This window comes from Tachyglossus aculeatus, chromosome 5, assembly GCF_015852505.1.
Source record: "Tachyglossus aculeatus isolate mTacAcu1 chromosome 5, mTacAcu1.pri, whole genome shotgun sequence".
Classification (NCBI taxonomy): domain Eukaryota; kingdom Metazoa; phylum Chordata; class Mammalia; order Monotremata; family Tachyglossidae; genus Tachyglossus; species Tachyglossus aculeatus.
In genome coordinates this window covers 78,136,077-78,156,079 of record NC_052070.1, presented here as the reverse complement: position 1 = coordinate 78,156,079, position 20,003 = coordinate 78,136,077, and the positions used below count along the sequence as shown (strand labels likewise).

The following is a 20,003-nucleotide window of genomic DNA, read 5'->3' as shown; positions in this document are numbered from 1 at the left end:
GTCTATGCCTCAGTTCTCCTGTTCTCCCTCCTACTTAGGCTCTGAGCCCCATGTGGGACAGGGACTGTGTCCAGCCTAATTAACTTTTATCTACCTCAGGGCTTAGAACAGTGTTGGACACAAAGTAAGCACTGAACAAATACCATAAAAGGACCCTATTGATGATGAAATTCACCTGTGAGTGTGTGCATAACTGAAAAGGCCAATGTGGGTTACACAAAAAGGTTGTCCCTTGTTATGTTATGGCCAGTGTTTGTAGCACCTGGTGCTGTTTTCTTTTTTACCTCTGTCTCTTCCTTATGAAACTTTTGCTTGAAAAGAGCATCACTCCTTTGTTGAAAGAATGAAAGAAGCTTCGTTCCATGCATCTGGGTTGCAGCATTATCTGAAGCTTTATTTTACCATTTCCATGTCCTCTACTCCCCTTTTTCCCCAATTTCATTTTCCCCATTTTAGCTCTCCATAGAGCAGCTGACATGTAATAAGTTAAGCCCTTTATAAGTACAGTAGTTATTATTTCTGAAGGTCACCACCTACGTGCAAATAACATTTAGCTATTAGGAAGTTTGTTCAAAGCATATTTTTAAGAGTGGAAAGCTGATTATCTGACCAGATTGCCTATCAGAATGGAGTAGGTCATTTTAACTGATCTAGTTTGAAACATTTTAGAAAAAGGTCTGAGAACTGAACAAAATTGGAAGCATGTCTGCCCAAGATGGTCGAATCCAATTTTCCCCATTACAGGGATTTGGTAAGAGCTCATACTGCACTCTACTCACTCTGCTGAGTTAACCTCTGAGGGGCCAGGGAGACATGATCCTCAGGCTTGCAAGGAAATCAGAGTTGCTTAAAGTGGTAATAAACGGTTGGAATCAAATTCAAAATTCAAGACAGCAATTCCAAACTCTCAGCAGTAGAAAATGAGGTCACTCATTGCCATTTGGAAGGAGGTGAATGGGATCAAGGAAATCCCAGAATTCTGGCTCCCTATGCCTCCAGACAGTTGTCCCCGTATGCCTTCAGACAGTTGTCCCCGGCGCAAAGCCTGGTCCTTCTTGACATTCCAAATTGGAAGAGGGGCAGAATTTCCTTCCTGGCCTCCACTGCTGGGTCGAAGGGATCCACAGACCGTAATCTCCTTCCACTAGATTGTAAGCTCCTTGTGGACAGGGAACAAGTCTATATTGTATTCTCCTAAGTACTTAATACAATGCTCTGCACCACAGTAAGCACTCAAAAATAGGACTGATTGCCTAGCTCATTGAAGGGGAAGTGAAGGATGGACCTGGAATGGATTGAGATGTACACCACCTTGCAATGATACCAAGGAGCAATTTTACCAGTGATGTTTGGGCTCTTAGCAAAGAGCACCTTCTATTTCATGCTTTTAGAATGTGTATCTGTGATGAGAGACTTTCATTCATTCATTCAATTGTATTTATTGAGCACTTACTGTGTGCAGAGTACTCTACTAAGCACTTGGGAAGTACAAATTGGCAACATACAGAGACGGTCCTTACCCAACAATGGGCTCACAGTCTAGAAGGGGGAGACAGACAACAAAACAAAACATGGACAGGTGTCAAGTCATCAGAATAAATAGAAGTAAAACTAGATGCACATCATTAACAAAATAAAATAAATAGAATAATAAATATGTACAAGAGACTTGCATTTGGTAACTGTTAACTGTGAGCATGACTTTATGTTGCTTGCATATGCTGTTTCTTTGCAGATCTTCTGTTTGTTTTTTTTTGATCCCTTGTTGGCTCCCTTGTTGCTCTTCCTAAGATAGTTGATGAGTTTTATTGAGCACTTACTGAGTACTGCACTAAGCACTTGGGAGAGTACAATATAACAATAAACAGACATTCCCTGCCCACAGTGGGCTTACTGTCTAGAGGATGAGCTTGCAGTCAGGTGTGGCCTGAATTTTCCTCAGGTTTCATGCTTTTCACAAATCCCCGGGACTGTAAGGGGAACCTGAAGGAGCTCACCTCTCAACGTCAGACTGTGAGCCCACTGTTGAGTAGGGACCATTTCTATATGTTGCCAACTTGTACTTCCCAAGCGCTTAGTACACTGCTCTGCACACAGTAAGCACTCAATAAATATGATTGAATGAATGAACTTCAAAGATGCAGGCCATTCCATCTTCTGCACATGTGCACCAGGTATTCTCATTTTCATATCCCTGGCAGAAAAAGGCTTAAAGCATATTCCTATAAAGGCAGGGAATGGTTATATCCACTTCATCTCTTTCCAGGTGGTATAGTCTTTAGTACCCCTCTATTCTGTGACCTAGTAAAACTCTGGGGAGACCCTCTCTAAAGCAGGCCCACTCAGAGATAGGGGAGGTTATATAATGTCTTGACTGAGAGGGAACACCTCATGCCAATTCCTAACCAGATTATTTTCAATTGTTTAAATCTGAAATATCTTGTATCTTGGGAAATGGAAAATTCTGTTGCATACTCTAAACTTTTCCTGAGGCTAAGAGAAGGTCTGCAGACATTTTCCACTTCACATGCTGTCCCGCCAGAAAAACGTCAGCTGTGAAATAATAAAATGGGTAGAGCAAGGGAACCAAGAGCTTGTTACGAGATGCAAGAAAAACTCTCACAGTAATGTGTGCATGTGGGTTTGTGTCAGTGTTGCGCAGATATTTATAGCAGGAGTGATGCCCTGAAACTGTGTTTAGGACCCCTGGAGTTTCTCCTGATTTAAAGGAGATGTTCTGCCGGGGCATTTATTATTTATTTAATTTTATTTTCAGGCCCAGATTGCTTCCCGGGCGGCCATCCAAATCACCTCCATTAAAACCTAAGAGGAATTGGCCCCGGCCCCTGTTGCTTGTGCAGCTGCAGAGGCAGCTTCGCCAGAGCTTTGGGGAGAAAAATAGATTTGTGTTCCATGCATTTGCTCTGGCGGGAAATGCTTCCCCAAAGATGCGCAGTCCCTGAATGGTGATGCATAGTGACCATTCCTGAGCTTCCAGGGGCTTTCCCCAACAGCCCAGCTCTGCTGTCCGTTCCCTCTTTGCCTGTGCCTCTGGCTCACCTTGAGCTTGCCCCTTGTAGGAAATGGAGCTGATGCCGGGCCCAAGGGGCCCAATTGAGGAACAGATCATGATGTGGAGGGTGTGTACTGGATATGAGAAGGAAATTTTCTTTTCCTCAAGAGGCCCTTTCAGGTCTGTGTGCTCTACCAGAGTTTTCTCTCCCTCCTCCTGCCCCCCATCTTAGCCAGTTTGAATTAGAGCTGGGGCAGAGCTGGGTGAGTGGTTTGTGGGACTACTACAGCTGGGGGCTTGGTTTCCCAGATACCCATCTCTCTGTGCCAGTTCAGAGCAGAGTACGTTTTGAAAAATCTCTGGCTCGAATGTGGTCACCCAGCTCTTTCTGGGGGAGCTGGCTGGGGCCATTAGCTGCCTTGATCTCTGGGCTTCCTGCTGGCAAATGCCAGCCTGCTAACAAGTGACATCGTTTGGAGCCCTGGCTAGAGGCCGTCTGCAAGAAAGCAGCCAGTCAACAGAGGAACTGTTCCTTTTAGTGGTTCCACATGATGAACAGGGCTGGAGCCCTGAGTGGGGTGTCTGTCCCTCTTGGGAGAACACAACTTGGGCTGTGGGTGATAGGTAGTTTTGTGTCACCTCAAGAGGGCTTCTGCAAATGGAGAAAAGACAGTCCTTAGATTTCCAAGTAGTATCACCTCCATCAAAAATCCACCTTCCCTCAACTTGCAGTTTCTGAATTCTGTTTGCCATGCGACCTTGTGAAGCTCCACCCCTGGCCAGAATCAGCTCAACCTGCCTTGTGCCTGCATTTCTCTTCCTGCCTAGCCCACCTCGCTGCTGTTCTCATTGGCTCTCATTTTATGAGTTCCTCTTTGGCTCTCATTTTCGGAGTTTGCACTTATTTTCCAAGAAAACCATAACCCACTATCAATCAATCAATGGTACTGAGCACTTATTGTATGCAGAGCAATAATAATGATAATAATAATTGTGCTGTTTGTTAAGCACTTATTATGTGCCAGGGACTGTACTAAGTGCTGGGGTAGATAAAATATAATTGGGATGGACACAGTCCATGTCCCCATATGGGGCTCCTAGTCTCAATCCCCATTTTGCAGATGATCTAACTGAGCCCCAGAGAAGTTAAGTGACTTGCCCTAAGTCACACAGCAGACAAGTGGTGGAGCCGGTAGTAGAACCTGGCTGACTCCTAGGCCCGTACACTAGGCCATGACATGGAGATACTGTACTAGGTGCTTGGGAGACTGCAATACAGCCAAGTTGGTAGACATGTTCCCTGCCCACAACAAGCTTAGAGTCTATAGGTGGGATATTTGAATCTTCTCAACTATAAGGTTGGGTGGTAGGATATGGGACCACCATTTGTCTCCCTAGCCAGACCAAGGGAAAGAGGATTTATTTTTGGCCCTGCTCAGAGAATTAATCAATCAATCATATTTATTGAGCACTTACTGTGGGCAGGGCACTGTACTAAGCACTTGTACTAAGTACAAACAACAATATAACAGACACATTTCCTGCCCACAACGAGCACAGTCTAGAGAAGGAGACAGACATTAATATAAATAAATTACAGATAAGTACATAAGTGCTGTGGTGCTGGAGGTGGGGAGTGGTAAATAAAGGGAGCAAGTCAGGGCTATATAGAGGGCTTAGGGGAGGCATCTTAGAGGAGATGTGCCTTCAATAAGGCTATAGAGGTGGCAAGAGTAATTATTTGTCAGATATGAAAAGGGAGGGAGTTCAAAGACAGAGGCAGGACGTGAGTGAGAAGTTGATGGTGAGATAGACGAGATTGAGGTACAGTGAGTTGGTTGGCATTAGAGGAGCAAAGTGTGCAAGCTGGGTTATAATAGGAGAGTAGCAAAGTGATTGAGTCTTTAAAGCTGATGGTGAGGACTGGAGATTCAGGAGTGGGGAACCATGGACTGAATGCTTTTGTAAAACAAAAAGATCTTGGCAGCAGAGTGAAGCATCGAGTGGAGTGGGGGAGAGGAGCAGTAAGGTTAGCAAGGAGGCTTATGCAGTAATCAAGGTGGGATAGAATAAATGCTTGGATTAATATGGTGGCAGCTTGGATGGAGAGGAAAGGGTGGATTTTAGTGATGTTCAGAGAAATGGACATTAAAATATTTTTTGGACCCAGGGTGAGAGAATGCAACTACTTATTCAGCGTGTTTCTCTAGGATTTACTTTCGGTAAATATCTCTAGTTGGTGCTACTTACATTTTTTCTAGTGTAGAGGGAAACATTTTAGAGCAACCCTTTGTTTCACAGCAGAATGACATCATCTTGGACGCTTGCTGCTAGGGACAACGTTTGCCACCAAAACGTTTCTTGAAGATTCATATTTTCCTGTAACCAAGAGCATCAGGGAGAATAACATAAGATGTGATTTTTTTAAATGACATTTATTAAATGCTTACTATGTACCAGGAACTTAACTAAGAGCTGAGGTAGAGAGAAACAAATAAGGATGGACACAGCCCATGTTCCGCATGTAGCTCAGAGAATTAATGCTCATTTTACAGATGAAGTAACTGAAGCACAGAGAAGTTAAGTGACTTTCCCAAGGTCACACAGCAGACAGGTGGAGGAGCCAGGATTAGAATCAGGTCCCTCTGATTCCCAGGCCTGTGCTCTATCCACTAGGCAATGCTGTGACTTGATGGGCAGTGGGTGATGATCTGCTTGGATGTCATCTTAAAGCAAAGATAAATCTAATGCAGGAAAAAAGATCTCATATCATTTATTCTCTAAGCAAATAGATGTTAGAACATAATTTCAATCCTCTAGGAACTATAATTGCATTTCACTGGCAAATCAAGAATAATAGCCAGGAATAGTTCTTTAGTTTGAGAATGAATAGCTGAGTTCCTATCAATAGCCTGTGTGCAGAAATACATGCATGTGTAAACCCCCCCCCCCCCCACACACACACAATGAGACATTACATGCCTTTGGGATGAACTATCAGTAACATGTACTCCTTTTAAAAAAGTATCACCATTTATAATGAAAACCTCTCTGTACATGTGGGTATGGCTGACAAGGCCGATGTAGAACCATGATCTGAAAGTAAGTATGTCCCATAAAAGGCTTGTCCCTGCTTTTAAACCTCCCCCTGACATCTCAATCTCCGTAAAGCCTTTGCGTGGACAGAGCATCCCATTTCCCAATTACTACATGCCAGGCTGGTCTATCCACTTCACTGGTCTCACAACATTCCCCTGCTCTATTTCATTGTTTGAGATGATTCTTCACCATGTCTTCCCCAACTAATTTCCCCTCCCCAGCCTCCCCTGTGTGTCAGCTATGCACTTGGCTGTGTACCCCTTAAGCACTTTGATACTCACCCCAGTCCCACAACATAATAACATATTCTTATGCTCTACTCATTCCCCTATCTGTAATTTATTTTAGTGTCTGTATCCCCTGTAGCCTGTAAGCACCTTGTGGGCAGGGATCATTACTACCAACTCTATTATATTGTACTTTCCCAAGTGCTTAGCACAGTACTCTGCACACAGTAAGCACTCAATAAATACTACTGACTGATTGAAATTGCTTCTATCAAAAATGAAGTTGATTCCAGCCCACTGATAAGAGAATTTTCAGTTACCAGTTCTTAAGGAAACAGCAAAGAGGAATTGCTGCTCTGCCCATCCAGCCCTTTCTGCTACTCTGGTTTTGGTGGGCGATGTGTTTTTAAACTCCTTGAAGGCAGGGTAGGGATCATGTCTACTACTCCCCTTCTAGACTGTGAGCCCGTTGTTGGGTAGGGACCATCTGTCTCTATACGTTGCCGACTTGTACTTCACAAGCGCTCAGTACAGTGCTCTGCACATAGTAAGCACTCAATAAATACGATTGAATGAATGAATAATGCAATTTGTCGAGCTCTGTAAAACCCTTAGTGCCACACCCACTACCTGAGTTCTCAATAAACCCTATCGATGGGTTGATTTCTGAGATAGAGCTTCCCTTTTTTGTTTGTTTCTCTCTTCTCCCCCTCACTATCTGGTCTCTCCTCATGCCTTCACTTTTCAACCATCATTCTCAGACACTTGCCTCACCTTGAGAAGGTCGAGGAGCCAGATAAATTTCTGTGGAGTTCCACTTGGCCCTGATTGTTGGGCCACAGGCACATATTTGTTCAGTCACCGTGTTGTTTGGTTGCTCAGAAACCTGCTCTTCTACTATTTTTCCCTCCTGCTGACACCCTACAGACATTCCAGCTATTGGTGCCGAAAATCAGGGCACCGTTTCAGGAGCAGTGAGGTTACTGTATTCTTAGCTGTTTGAACAGACCCACCTTGTGATGTTTGTCAGGCCGTCTAGGAATGGAGGCCACACTTATGCCATTGGTCATATGGGCCTACAAGAGTTGATTCTTACATTTCCAGTTGAACCCCCAACTCTCCTCCCTTACCCAGGCCCCAAACACAGTGGGTGTCTGGGAGAAACCTCTGTTGGATGTGTTTTACAGGTTATCAAAAAGGAAACTGGATTTTGGAGAGACTTTGGATTTGGGATGACCTGTCAGTACCGATCAGACTTTATCAACATAGGTAAGAGCTGTGGGGAAGGAATCAAATCTGCTTCAGCGCTGCCACCCTGAGGCTACCGACCGGGCAGCACCAGACTCCCAAAGCCAGGGTCCATTGTTAATTGCAGTTGGAAGTTGGTCGAAATCTTGGGAGATGGGAATTTCCCCAAATCTGCTCCTCTGGGTTTCCCAAACAAAGAGAAAGAGACAGAGGATGGGAAGGAAAGCAAAGCTGGAGCCCAGTCGTGCTCCATGGAGAGCATGAGCCTAGGAGCCAGAAGGTCATGGGTTCTAACCCCGTCTCTATCACTCGGCTGCTGTGTGGCCTTGGGCAAGTCACTTATCTGTAAAATGGGGATTCAGGCTGTGAGCCCTATGTGGGATAGAGATATGTCCAACCCGATTTGCTTGTATCCACCCTAGCGCTTAGTACAGTACCTCACACGTAGTAAGCACGTAACAAATGACACAGTTATTATTATTAACCAGAGATACAGGGCTTGGGAACTAGAGAATCTCAGTGGTGTTCCACAGTATGGACATGGTGGCCGATGTTCGTTGCCTAGTTGGGCTCACAGGTAAGCAGGCTTCACCCTAGCTGCCCCTTGCATGCTCACTGGGGCAGGGTCGATCTCCCAGAGAATTCACACCTTTTTTTGGTATCGAAGGGAAAGGTGGCACAGCACCTCCCTGACTCAAGGGAAGTTAGAAATCTGTCCAAATTGGAAGTAGTACTACTAATCATTGTGTTATCTGTTAAGGACTTACTATGTGCCAAGCACTGTACTAAGAGCTGGGGTAGGTACACGATAATCAGGTCAAATACAGTTCCTGTCCCACGTGGGGCTCAACGTGTGAAGGAGAGGAAGAATAGGTATTTCATCTCCATTTCACAGATGAGGAAACTGAGGCACAGAGCAGTCAAGTGACTTTGTATGGTATCTGATGAATGCTTACTATGTTCCACTGTTCTAAGCATTGGGGTAGGTACAAGATGATCAGATTAGAGGTAGTCCCTATCCCACATAAGGATAGGGAGGATTTAATCCCCATTTTACAGAAAAGGTAACTGAGACCTAGAGAAGTTAAGTGATTTGCCCAAGGTCACACAGCAGGCCACTGGCAGAGCTGGCATGAGAACCCAAGAGCCCTGACTCCCAGGACCATGCTCTTTCCCCTAGGTCACATGAAAAAAAATCCTCCTAAAAGCCAGCACCAGAATTATTTTCCTTCTGGCCTTGTCTACACTAGCCAAGAGGAATGGGGAATTGAAGCAATTATCCATATAACCCAAGGGAAAAACAGTTTTGGTTTAAAATAGTGGCTATTTAAAGAGACATCATCTTTAGCCTGAATTTATCTGTAACATTGTCTCAGCTCTCCAAATTCACTCAGCAAATTCCAACCTGGAAGCAACCACAGTGCCTTTTTCTCTGGTGGTAATGTCTTTTATCCTTGGCAGGAGTTCAGCACTATGTGTTTTTTTATCAACTCAATTATCATAGTTTTTCCTTGTTTGCAACAGGAGAGAAAAGCCACATCAGAAGAGAGGTAAAACCAAGAGTTTTGGTGTAACTGCTTCAAATAGGAGACATCTGTCACAGACACTGAAATGAGGGGCCCTGCTTCTTGAACTAGCCGAAAGATTGGGATTCTCCCCATGGCCATGGCCACTTGTAAGGCACAGTGAAGTTGGCCCTTTTTCCTCATTCAGCAGAAATGGTCCAGCTTTTAGCTTCTCAGAATTGCCTGATAAGGATAGAGATTCCCAAAGGTTTGGTGTAGAGAGCGGGGTACCAGTTAGATATCTTCCCAAGGGATAGATGCCAGGTACAGCGTGGAGAAGCAACTTGGCTCAGTGGAAATAGCAAGGGCTTTGGAATCAGAGGTCATGGGTTCAAATCCCACTCCGCCGATTATCAGCTGTGTGACTTTGGGCAAGTCACTTAAGTTCTCTGTGCCTCAGTGACCTCATCTGTAAAATGGGGATTAAAACTGTGAGCCTCCCATGGGACAACCTGATCACCTTATAACCTCCCCAGTGCTTAGAACAGTGCTTTGCATGTAGTTAGCGCTTAACAAATGCCATCATCATCATCATCATTATTATTATTACAGGTGAAAGAGAAGGCTGTGTAATCTAATGAATCGCAGTATTGATCAGTGCTTTCTCTCCCGGCAGGTGGGTTCGACCTGGACATCAAAGGCTGGGGAGGAGAAGACGTGCACCTTTACCGCAAATACCTTCACAGCAACCTCATTGTGGTGCGGACTCCTGTGCGGGGGCTCTTCCACCTGTGGCACGAGAAGCAGTGTGTGGACGAGCTCACGCCCGAACAGTATAAGATGTGCATGCAGTCCAAGGCCATGAATGAAGCCTCCCATGGTCAGCTGGGAATGCTCGTCTTCAGGCACGAGATCGAGGCTCACTTACGCAAACAGAAACAGAAGACCAGCAGCAAAAAAACATGAACTCCCCTTGCCCCCCCTACCAAAAAAAAGTGACGATGAGGATGTTCTCAGGTGGGCAATGGGTTGGGTTTTCAACAATGCTGACTGCAACAAGTGAGCGGGTGCAAGGCAAGGTGGAGAAAGAAGAGAAAGCCCATAACCTTGCTCCACCACACACTGCTTTCCTCTGTAGGCTCTAAATCTCCCACTTTGCCTGCATTAATGACACTGATTCACTTCTTGGCTTTTCAGACAAAGGCAGAGCTGATTGTGAGATTAGAAGCCTGAACACTCACATTCTGATTACTGTATGAGCTTTACAGTAAGAAGGGATACGTTGTTTTCTATACACTTGTTGAAATATTTTTATTGAACTGTACGACAATGCTTTTTTTAAAAAACAAACAAACAAAACTCTGGTTATTCGGAAAGGGAATCACATTTACTTCCACAGGAATAAGCACTTCAATTGAAGCCTCCTTGATTCCACAAATCTGGATTCTAGAAGGATCAAACAGAGGTGTGGTGAGGGAAGAAAGGTGAAATTCCACATAGTGTGCATTCATTTGGATTCTCTACCAAATATTTTAAATGAAACCAAAAATGAAAAGCCATATGTATATATACATATATAGCTCTGGAAATACATATCTGTAGCTAGATATGTATCTAGTCTTTTCTTCTCAGACTAACCACCAATAGTCTGTTGGTGATATTTGAACAATGTTCATTTATTTTATTTAAAAACTGCACTTTTTTTGCTTATGCATTATTTTGTGCTTATTTAAATGTCAATTTGCAAGCCTTACTGATGAGCACAACTTACTGCACCTTTTTATATTTGAAAAATATATTTTTAAATGCTTGAGGGGAACATTCCCTTCAGAGCATACAAATTGTGAGCCCCATCCAAGCATTTGCCAAGTGATGGATTCTTTCAGGCACTGAGCTTCAAACAGTTTAGCAATTTGGGATGCACAGCTTGTTGCTATTGATAAGCAAGAGATGTATTGATATACTTCTCTGAAGAGTATTCTTGAAAAGGGAAAAATTGAACACTGGAGTGGAAGGAAAAAAGACACTTTTCACCTTAACAGCAAAGAAAATCCATTTTCAAGTGTGGTTATTTCTTGAAACATTCAAAACCTGACATGTCTTCTCAGGCTGACTGGGAACAACTTTTCTTACCTATTTAAGTAAAACCAAAGTATATGCTGTGTAAACCAAACCTTATCACTTTTGTAGGCAGTGTGCTTTTATCTTCATGGGAATCATGTTTCAGAAACATTTTTAAGAAAAATCCACCCATCATAGTCATTTAATGAAGAAGGGTTTCTCGTGTCCACTTTCCCCAAATCTCTTGTTTTTATTTTTTTTTTACATGAAGCAGGTTGTATTATTCAGTTACAGTGTGGCATTTTGAAATTCCGTTCTATTGATGTTACAAATCTTTTATTGTCAGTGTTGTGAGATGGCTTCTGCACCATTCTAAAATTTATTTATTAGTCCTCAAGCAGTGCATAAGCCAGTTATCTCTTGGCTTTCCAGCCTTTGTTTTTCCTCTCTAAACCCATTGCTTAGAAGCTTCAAGTACTTTCAAGCTGTTGGTGTGTTAAAAAAAAAAAAGCATTGTAATGATTTGTACCAGTAGCTTGTAAAATTTAATTAAAAACACAAGACAGCAATGTAAGGTGGCATTGGACAGTTAATAAAATAAGATTGGTATTGATATTGTGCAGTAGGAACGCTGCATCTTTAGCCTTTGAAAAAAATAATTTAACTTTTCAGATTTTAGGGCCATAAAGAAAACAAATGAGAACACTGTAGATATATTTTACTTGACCTGTTTTAATTAGAGGATACTTGATGGAATGTTGAATTGTGCTTATTGGCTAGAATTCACCTCCTTCTCACAGAGGCATAGGAGATGTGTTCTGTGGTTTAAAAACGTTTCAGTATATTACATAGGCTGATTGAGACAAGAACCTGCATTTTAAAGGCAATAAAAGGATCAAAGATCATGTCAACATAGAGAAATCATTTACAGCACTTCTAACAGCCCCTAAGTAGAAAAAGAATAAGCACATATTCAAACAAGCTATTTTTAATCCTTTTAGTTCTAGTTTCAAAGAAAAAATAGGGGAAAAGTTGTACATTTCAAATAAGAGAAAAATTAAACCAAAAATTTGCACACACACGATTTTTTTTACTCCCAAATCCGTACCCTCCTCAACCAAACAATGGCATTTATGAAGTCCCTATCAAGACCTAAGAACTGTATTATAGGAAGACCAACCAAGATTGTAATTGGGTTGAGGGCAAAGGGTGGGTGTGGGAAGTGTTACTTAAGATAACTGTCAAGTGGAAAGAGCACAGGCCCGGGAGTTAAAGAACCTGGATTCTAATCCTGGCTCTGCCACTTGACTGCTGAGTGACCTTGAGCAAGTCACTTCACTTTTCTGTGCCTCAGTGACCTCATCTGTAAAATTGGGATTAAATCCTCCTCCCTCTGACAGACTGTTAGCCCTATGTGGGAAAGGGACTGTGTTCAACCTGATAACTTGTCTCTACTCCAGCTCTTAGAACAGTGCTTGACAAATAGCGAGCACTTCATCAATCAGTCACATTGACTGAGTGCTGTATGCAGAGCACTGTATTATGTGGTTGGGAGAATACAAAACAGAGTTGATAGATGTGTTTCCTGCTCACAGCAAGCTTGCAGTCTGCCATAAAAAAGGGAGAAAACAGAGTACACTTTGTGTGTGCTATTTTCCCATTTCCATTCATTCATTCAATCATATTTATTAAGCGCTTACTACGTGCAGGGCACTGTACCAAGCGCTTGGGAAAAAAACAATACAACAATAAACAGTGACAATCTCTGCCCACAATGAGCTCACACTCTCCATTTCAGGTTTAAGATTAAGTGGCACAATCTCTCAAGGGTTAAAGGTTATCCTTATGAGATATGAGCTTCTGGAAAGAGCTTTTGCATCCTGAAGGAGCAGTGTTAGAGGAGCAAGAGAATCCAGTAGATTGTAAGCTCCCAAGGGCAAAAGCCATGCCTCTTTTAATTTTCCTTTAGTCTCCCATGCACCTAGTACAGTGCTCTGCATATAGTAGGCCCTCGGGAACTACAGTTTCCTAATAACACAGGAGTTTCATTTGGGACAAATCCTATGTTAAGGAAAAAGTGAAGTGTTCTGCAGAACATGACTGATGCTGTATGCGGTCACACAATTGTTTGTTCTGATTGCCCCAGCTTCAGCTCGCCTCCAGCCTCCAGCTAGTACTTGATGAGAACTGCTGGGTCCCACCAAGATTGACAACCCTGCTCTTGGCCTGCCTCCAGTCCTGATCCCATCCTCTGTGGCTCCCAGAAGTGTCTGATTTTTCGGTGTATCTGGAGCTGAACATCAAATCAGTGATAAGTTGGGGTTTTTTTGGTTAGATCTCACATGTAGGTGGAGTGTAGTTTAGGGTAAGTGTGTGTCCGGAAACTACATATTATCCTACTTGGGGTCCTCATGTGAGAAAAGGTGGCTAGAGATGGTCATTTAGGAATTCAGCAAATGTCTGGCTCTTGCCACTCAGAGAGCCTGATCCTTGGCAGTTACTTACGAGGCATCTGTTGGGGACTATAGAAAAAACTCGTCATTTTGGGCTCTGTAGTGAATTTAAACCAAAGGCACTCTGGTAGAGTGCAGTGCATTATTTACCCCATATTCCAGGGAAATCACGAAGGTTTCTATAGATGCTTGCCCCTGCCAGTGTCTTCTACCTTCCAAGTCCAGTGAATGGGCCACAACAGAACAATTAACTGAATGGGGCCTCAGGCTGCTTCTGGCCACAGGCTGCAGTTAAAAAAGCAAAGGCGATTAGCTGCTCTTTTAGAGAGGGCCCCAACTGGGGATGATGCTGCAATAGACCACCGTACTTATCAGCCCTGGGAGAGAGTATGGCCCTCGGTGCCACTCCAGGGCAAGCATTGGTTGGATCCCCTGCCTCTCCATCTCTTGAATTGGTGCCAGAGTTCCTTTTGCCAGGGACAAAGTGTTCAGTGGCACCAGGAGGCTCTGCCCTCCAAGAGAAGTTGAAATCTCACAAGCTGAAACAGTTGCAATCTCAGCCCTCTTTATAGCACTGTATGGTCCCTCTCCCCCAGGGGCATGTGAGTGATGTCATCTTCAAATATCTCAGATCACAGGCACTCCTCAGGATGGACAGGTCCCTGTCTTTAAAGGAGAGCAGTTTGGCAACACCCTCTAGCCATCCAGATCACTTTTTTGTTTGAACATTGCTCATTTCTTTAGTGCCTATGATTCACGGAAAAATCCCCGGTCTGTGTGGTTGAGCAACAGAGGAATTGGTGATCATCTCCCCTGGGATTCTCCCAGGGTGCTGGCTAAACCGCCCTAGACAGTAAGTTTGTGTTAGGCTCTTGCTTGGTTTGAGGGGTGGGAGCGGGGAGTTGCTCAAAGGCTTTACGGGAGAGTATCCTTCCAACTGGAGAAAAACAAACAATAGTTCAGGCCCCATATGAATGGCAGTCAAACCCCTTCTAGGCAAACTGAAGGGCACGGGCCTGAACTTGTTGGTCTCAGGTGAGGAACAGTCCTGGAAGGTGTGGGGCAGGGGTAATGGCAAGGCAAGGGAGGCTCCTTTGGCTCTAAAGCATACTCTCCTGCCTGAAGATCACTGATGGAAATACCTGGGATTTGAATTCTGACAATCTTCTCTGCCCTAAAAGCTCCCTGCCAGTGACCATTTCTTCAAGAAGGGAAGTGGGAGAAGCTGCTAAATGGAAACTTGTTGCCACAAAGATTTGGAGAATCCACCCCAGGCTATTTCCAGTCCCACAATGGATGGAAGCCTGCAGCTTGCAATGGATGGAAGCCAGCAGCTTACACAGCTGATAGCAAATCATTTTTTCTTGTGCTGGAAGTTAGCTAGTGAATTGTTCATTCCACACTTGTTCTATGAGTTTTCTTTTTTTAAAAAAATTTCAACTCAAATTATGGCTACCATTATCTGCCCTTATTATAACCAACACAATTAGTTAGTGGGCAGGTCAACCAAAAGGTAACATTGCAAGGATTGGGTCTGTGATTCAGAGAAGATCAAACTTCTCGTTGTTGAAAGCAGAACAGTTATTGCTGTTTCCTTGTTGGGCTTAGTATTGTTAGCATTTTAGTTCTGCAAAAGACTGTACTTAAAGCTCATTAATGCCCTTATTCCATTCCAAAATGGTTTATAACTTAACCTTGTATTTATATCACATTCTCACATTCTCAATAAATGGTATTTATTGAGTGATTACTGTGAGCAGAGCACTGTACTAAGCGCTTGAGAGAGTACACTATAACAGAGTTGGTAGACACGTTTCCTGCCTACAATGAGCTTACAGCCTAGACTGGTGGAAGTATTGCTCCATGGAGGAGAGAGCTGAACTGTAAGAGGATGGAGAAGCTTTGAAGTAGCAGAAGCCTAGCTGAGGCCAAGCAACAGCACAGAAAGTGGGCTTTGGTGGTGGTCTGGGGCTAGCGGTGCTGAGGGTAAGAGGTTTGGTAGAGGAGGGAGTCCTGAGGGTGTGGGGTTTGGAGAAGGAGGGATTGCTGAGGATGTGGGGATTGGAAGAAGGTGTGCTGAGGATGTGGGGATTGGTGGAGGAGGGGGTGCTGAGGGCGTGAAAGGATAGAGGTATATTCCCCCCAAATTTCCCACACGCTCTCTGCCACGGTCTCCTACCTTGGCACCCTGTCCCTCTGCTTTTCATTTCTCCAGTAGAGGGTCTGGGCTGCCAGGAAGGAGGCATACAGGCAGGTGGATGATGCTGACGCTCTCCTTCCTCTCAGCCGTACGCCAGAAGCAGAAGAAGAGGCGGGAGGCCAGGTGACACTTGGGCAGTGGCATCAATGAAGACTTGAAACAGGAGGCAGTGACACCGGCAGGGGGCTGGACCGGACCAAGCAAAGGGAAGGGCCTGGGGGAGATGGCGCAGGACCCAGAGTGGCCCGTGGTCTGCCAAGTCCACAGTGAGGCCACCCCCCAGGCCCAGACCTCTCTCCATATCCCCCCCCGCCCCCCCCACCAGACCCAGGATCCTGACAGGCCAGTGACCACGCAGCACCGGACACCTGTTTCTTCGGGTCTGGCTACTCTTCCTTTGTCCACGTTTGCCCACAGTGTCTTCTCTGAGCTGCTGTCATGGGGTGAGAATTGGGCCAGGGACCAGGCAAATGATGACAGGAGTGAACTGAGATAGACACAGAGGGCAGTGTGGCCATGCCAGGCCTCATTTGGCTCCTATCACCTCCTTCAGTGAGATACACTGGCCCACGGTCCTCCGGCCACCAGGAATCGTTCCCCACCCGGATAGGGGACCGCCATGCCAGTGTACTCAGGGCCTGACTGAATGGCTCCAACTGCGGCTTTATGATCTGCCCAATGCCCTGTGCTGTTCACACTTTTTCCTTACATGGTCCTTGCAGTAGGAAGGCAGAAAATTGTAATCTCCTCATTTTACAGGTGGAAGCACCAAGACATCAATAATAAAAGGACTTGCCCCAGGTCATTCTGGAAGTCTGACATAATGGGAAGCAGAACCCTGGCCTTCTGCCTCCAAGCCCAGTGCTCTTGCCTGAGTTTAGAAGTACAGGCCATGGCTGGATGCATCTGACAATATATTTTCAGGCCCTAGCAATTTCTAGCTCTTCCAGAAGGCTTCCTCTCATCAGAAGTGGGGCTTAGAGGTCTGAACCTATCCAAAGCTATTTCTGGCTCAAATGGGCTAGATTTGGGGCCCGCTCAAAGTTTACTTTACTCAGAGATGTTCTGTAGTTCTTGGCAAAGATGGACATTTGGGACCAACCAGTTAATGGGAGTGGAGAACAGAAAAAGGTAGAAGGAAGGGGCTCCAGGTTTTCCAAGATCATTGTGTCTGGTCTGGGCCACTTGGATGCCCCAGGATCCATATCCAATGTGACCCAAACCACGAGAGCCAGCCAGATCCATGCCACTGAGACAACTGGACACATATTTCCACATAACCTCTCAGGGGTAGTGACGAGCTTCCATTCTGGCATCCCTTATGTTCAGTACAACACAGAGGGTGGGTTTTCTCACTCTGGGATTCCTAGATTGTCATGGCCAAGATCTGCTTACATGAAGCAGTCTGCTGTGGGACAGTCCCTAACTGGCAGCTACGTGATGGCTTGGGTCTGCCTTATCCTTTCTCTCTTCCCTTACAGTGACAGCAGCCTGGCCCCAGGAAGAACTTTGCTCTGGTGAAGAATGTCTACAAGGCCCCCACTGTGGATCCCCTCCCTGTCCACCTTGAGAAGGGAGAGGAATGAAGAGTTGCTGTTCATATTCTTCCTAACTTCACTGCATTGAGGTGGACTGCAATGTCAAAAACAACCCAACCTTGATACAACCTTACCCCCTCTCTATCAGTAACCTATCATCTGGAAAATCACAACTGGACAAGTCTTTCGGCATGTGAGATCCACAGGTACGAACCACTTTTATTTATTGCAGTAACTAAACTTCCCAAGAAGTCTGGGAGGTGAGGTTAGTTGGAATGATGATGATGATGATAGTGTTTAAGCACTTACTATGTGCCAGGCACTGTACTAAGTGCTGGGGTAACCCCAACAGAAGGGGTAACCCCATCTTCACTGATAGTGATTGTCACACTGGGCTTGCGATTGTCGCACTGGGCTCTTGAGCTGCAGTTGCTGAGCTGAATGAAGTACATGGCGAGCCAAGGGGTCTGTGTTCTGATCCTCCCCGCAGTCTCTCGGGGCTTTGGACAAGTCCACAATCTTCAGTTCCTGCTTGCTTGATCAAATAATGCCACCTGTCGGCACTCCTGGGGATGTTGCATGGATTGATAATTGGATAACTTCTTGGTGAGTTCTCTTCTTCTAGACTCTCAGATAAGTCAGTCTGCATACAGTGATTTCCAGATCTTTCCAGGGTGTTAAGGATTGTCATCCTTCCTTAAGTCCTCATTTATTTCCTCTGAAGACAGCTGGGATATTTAAAATTAGTTTCTGCAGTATATAAGTGATAAAAAATGTTCTGCTTTGGAGTATTTGTTACAGTCCATCACTTAACAGTGACTATCCCAGTAATCAGTAGAGATGGATTGCTTAGAAAAAGACAGTTTTTGGTACCTCGGTTTCAGCTCCTTCAGGAATACAGGTCTATGAGAGAGCTATGTTCACTATTTGTAATAGTCATTTAACAACCTTCTTTCATGTTTAATTTGTACATCAAAATGCCTTGCATCATTGAGCACTCATGGATTGTTGAATCATTGTCATGAGACGTGTACTACGGGTAAACTAGCATTGACACGTGTTTGAAAGTGAATACTGAAATAAATTAGTGCAATGTTACAGTAATGCCAGTACAGTTATAGCTAAGCACCCCCACAAGTCAGACATGTTTGCACACCACATAAAGTTTCTGTGGGCCTGGTTTAAAGTTGAGACTTGCAGTTTCAAGTTTTTCCTTCCTTGTGCCACAATCCATTACCTACAATATCTGAAATGTGTAATTGTGGGCCAGAGTATTCATTTGTTGGGTTCCTGTTACCCAGACGGTAATGGTGGTATTTGTGAAGCACTTATTACGTTTCAAGCACTGTTCTTAGCTCTGGGGTAAATATATGTTTATCAGGTTGTACACAGTCCCTGTCCCACATGGGGCTCACAGTCTTAATCCCCATTTTACAGATGAGATAACTGAGGCACAGAGAAGTTAACTGACTTGTCCAAGGTCACAGAGCAAATAAGTGGCAGAGCCGGAATTAGAACCCAGGTCCTTCTGACTCTTAGGCCTGTGCTCTATCGACTATCCCATGCTGCTTCCCAGATGCAGCAGGCCACTTCTGATTTTGTTGATAGTAAAATGCCAAATTATTTTCCTAAACTACTAAAATCTGGATTTAGTTAGACAACAATCCAGGACATTATATTTTTTAGGGCTGGTGACAAAATAGAAATGTAGAGGTCATAAAACAATTTGCACCAGCTATTTGTGTTGGAAGTATATTTTTCTCTATACAAAGTGATAATTCCTCTTTTGCTCATTTTCTTCTATATAATCCACTGAAATTGTTCCCTGTACCTTAATGAGCTTGTGGAATCCTCCATCTTGTGTGTCAGGAGCATCACAGGACACAAAACATAATTTTCCATTAAAATTGCATTCATCTTAGAGTTTGTGCAGAACAGAAACATCTCAAACAATGTTAAGGGTCATTTCCATTGTTCACTGTTGGCTAGATGGCCGATGATTAGTCCCAAGGTTTTGGCTTTCCAGAAATGTTTCTTTTCTTGCATCCAAAGAGAAACCCGGCTACAATTTGGGAATGGAAACTGTGTCACTCAAAGAGAGGCAGGTAGTCGAGAGTCTTCCCCTGCTGTCCGCAGGGGTGCAAAAGCAGCTCTTTTCCCAGGGAAGTGATGGGCTCTTCCTATAACAGAAGAAACTGCTGTTAGCTAGACCTGATGCCCTTTGAGTTGACCAGACTGGAAAACAAATAGGTAATAAGAGTGTGCATGGAGAACAGCTAACCCAGGTAGGAAAGACAGTTACTCTGCCCCTGAGAACCTATAATGAGTCACTTCCTAACCCACAAAGTTCTCAGTTTCTAGTTTTCAATGCACCATGGTAACTTTTGACAATGAGTAATTTATCTCTTTTTTTTAATTCATTCACTCAATTGTATTTATAGAGCGCGTACTGTGTGCAGAGCACTGTACTAACCGCTTGCGAAGTACAAGTTGGCAACATATAGAGACGGTCCCTACCCAACAACGGGCTCACAGTCTAGAAGGGGGAGACAGACAACAAAACAAAACATGTGGACAGGTGTCAAGTCATCAGAATAAATAGAAATAAAGCTAGAGGCACATCATTAACAAAATAAATAGACTAGTAAATATGTTCAAG

At 44.2% G+C, this 20,003-nt stretch overlaps 2 protein-coding genes across 5 annotated transcripts in view; one reads left to right on the top strand and one right to left on the bottom strand.

The window, feature by feature from the left end:
• The window catches only part of CSGALNACT1 (chondroitin sulfate N-acetylgalactosaminyltransferase 1), a 305,040-nt gene extending 292,817 nt beyond the window's left edge, over positions 1–12,223 (top strand). For both annotated transcript variants that reach the window (XM_038747508.1, XM_038747509.1), the window contains exons 9-10: positions 7,527–7,608; positions 9,769–12,223. In XM_038747508.1, coding sequence (XP_038603436.1) covers positions 7,527–7,608; positions 9,769–10,058 — 372 coding nt within the window. In that variant the 3' untranslated portion in view covers positions 10,059–12,223. The remainder of the gene's footprint in view (positions 1–7,526; positions 7,609–9,768) is intronic.
• A 6,666-nt stretch (positions 12,224–18,889) lies between these two features.
• Positions 18,890–20,003, bottom strand: part of SH2D4A (SH2 domain containing 4A) — a 73,481-nt gene continuing 72,367 nt past the window's right edge. For all 3 annotated transcript variants that reach the window (XM_038747436.1, XM_038747434.1, XM_038747435.1), the window contains exon 10: positions 18,890–19,524. In XM_038747436.1, coding sequence (XP_038603364.1) covers positions 19,432–19,524 — 93 coding nt within the window. In that variant the 3' untranslated portion in view covers positions 18,890–19,431. The remainder of the gene's footprint in view (positions 19,525–20,003) is intronic.